Genomic DNA, 2500 nt, shown 5'->3' with positions numbered 1-2500 from the left:
TGGAAAGACAAAAAAACTTGATAAATTGCTACCTCGCGAATTGAACAACAACCAAAAGAAACTCCATTATGTAGTGTCATCTTGCCTTTTTTTTACGCATCAAGAACAACCTGTTTCTTGACCGAGTTATGAACTGCAATGAAAAGTGGGTGCTTTACACCGACTGCCCCCCTGCAGAGGGTAAAAGTCCATCAATGGGAGTCCTGGATATGACCTTAAGCTATATCCAGTGGTGAGGCCCCTGCTTGTGGGCTTTGGGGAGTGTGGAGCCACCCTTTAATTACCATTGCTCCCAGGTCCACTCTGACCGGAGTGGTAGTACCTGTTACGGTCACAACTATGGGTTAAATAGAAACCGACGTGAAAGCAACAAATATACTCTATTAAAAAATATTTTCTTCAAAATCTTTGGATTCGGCATTAAATAACCCGAAAAGGGTTGATATGCCGTAAAACAAAAACAACTAACCAACCATAACACTTCCCGAAGTCAGAATTGCACCAAAAGAAGGTCATGCTGACTGTTTGCGTGTCTGCGACCAGTCTCATCCATTACAGCTTTTTTTTTTTTTTTTTTTTTTTAATGCAGACGAAACCATTGCGGCGAAGTACAGTCAACAATTGGACGAAATGCATCAGAAACTTCGACAACAACACTCAGTATTAGTCACTGGAAAAGGTCCAATTTTCCTCTACAACAATGCCTGGCAGCATAAAGTTGCTAAACCGACCCTGCAGAAGTTTAACAAATTGGGCTACGAATCTGTCTCATCCGCCATACTCTCCAAACCTCTCACCTACCGACTACCACTTTTTCCAGCATCTCAGCAACTTTCTGCGTGAGACATTTTTCAAAAATCTAAGCGATATCAAAAACGCCTTCAGCGACTTCATCGCCACCAGAACGCAAGATTTTTACGTTACTGGTATAAAAAGACTTGTTTTGCGTTGGAAAAAGTGTATTGATTCTGATTATGCTTATTTCAATAAATAAATCTTTGTTTGAGCCAAGATATGTTTATCTGAATTTAAAAGTTAAAAACCGCAGGAACTTTCTTGTCAACCTGATTAGGAAGTTGTTCACCAAGGTAGACAAAGGAACCTGAACAGGATTGTTAATTAACGTGGGACTGACAAAAGTTCGAACATCGGCCAATATATTTCAGAGTTAATTTTAGGAGTGCCAATGAGTTTTGCGAAAGTTTGCGACAGGGAAATTTACGGACAGTCTTGGGTTTGTGAAAGTTGACAACACTTGCGAGTTTGGCAATTTAATTTCAGTGTTATTTGACCAGTAGTTTAAGAGTTTAATGGTTAAATATTTCCACACAAACACACATGCGTACATCTACTGCTTTGTGTACATATATAACACGACACACACATTTCTTGGCCTTTTGGGTAGGAACAAAGTGTAATATCTGTTCTGGTGCTACACTTGGTCTATTCCGTTCTCAGTCAGTGAAGGATAAATCCTTCCAGATCGAGGCAATTTTTGTTTTCTTCCAAACCAGAGTGCCCCCCCTTTTGGGAGATGGAATTTTATTTCATAAAATAACCGTTCTTGTGTCTAACTTTGCCCTCGTGGGGAGGCTAGTAAATAGGAACACGACACACAAAATGGCGACCACGGTTCGAGAAAGACAGACAAACACGTGGTTTCTATAAAAACTTTAAAGCATCAAAGAACACCAAGTATTCTTCCGTTTTATAGGGGTTTATCATTAAACGGCAACGTATGCGTGTGCACGTGCCCCTAACTTTATACACATGTTCTCCAGGAATGGTGTTATCATATTTAGATTGTCTTACCTGATGCAAGACGTCTTCGATTTTTCGGTTGTCTTTCATTAAGCGCTGTCTCTGTTCGCCCATCTGCCGGATGAGTTCGTTCTTCTCCACCAACCACGTCTGCTGGTCTTTTAAACTCGACTCTTGGATTTCTTGGTGTTTGATTTGCAATTCAGTCAGCTTTCGTCCACAATCCTCCATCTTTAGCAAAAAAAGGGGGAAAAAAATACATCATATTATTTATATTTCTTCATTGCGTTTTGTGTTTTAAACCAGGAGACTTCCAAAGTTTTCAAACATGGCGGTGGGGGCGGGGGGGGGGGGAAGAAGAAGCGACATATTGCGGACTTTTTAAAGCTACGCGGACCAAAATGAAACAAAAATGATATGGACTGGACGTGTTGTATGCTGTTTCGATCATTAGCGTTTCTTTTTAAAAAAAATTTTTTTTTTTTAGTAAAACTGATTCTTCAAACCCTCATTCTTTTATCCATTTTTCTGAACAAAAAAGGAAATGTTACATGAAAGGGTTGTCACCTTCTCATGAAAGTAAGAAGATAAGTGAAAATGATATTAGGAAAAGGCTAGAATCGAACCCTGTAGGCAAGTGTTAAAGATATTGAAAAATGTTAGAAATTCAGTCTATTGTTAATTCTATTCGAAATAATTAAATATTGTTTATGTCGGAAACAGGGTCGATTGTCCATTC

At 39.2% G+C, this 2500-nt stretch overlaps 1 protein-coding gene across 3 annotated transcripts in view; it reads right to left on the bottom strand.

Annotated features, from left to right (window-relative positions):
• Window positions 1-2500, bottom strand: part of LOC145243581 (uncharacterized) — a 465876-nt gene that overhangs the window by 23380 nt on the left and 439996 nt on the right. For all 3 annotated transcript variants that reach the window (XM_080106561.1, XM_080106562.1, XM_080106563.1), the window contains exon 14: window positions 1813-1992. In XM_080106561.1, the coding sequence (XP_079962687.1) occupies window positions 1813-1992 (180 nt within the window). The remainder of the gene's footprint in view (window positions 1-1812; window positions 1993-2500) is intronic.

The sequence above is a fragment of the Euprymna scolopes genome, chromosome 22 (assembly GCF_053919585.1).
Source record: "Euprymna scolopes isolate OS-2025 chromosome 22, ASM5391958v1, whole genome shotgun sequence".
NCBI classification, from domain to species: Eukaryota; Metazoa; Mollusca; class Cephalopoda; order Sepiida; family Sepiolidae; genus Euprymna; species Euprymna scolopes.
This window is presented reverse-complemented; position numbering and strand designations above follow the sequence as displayed.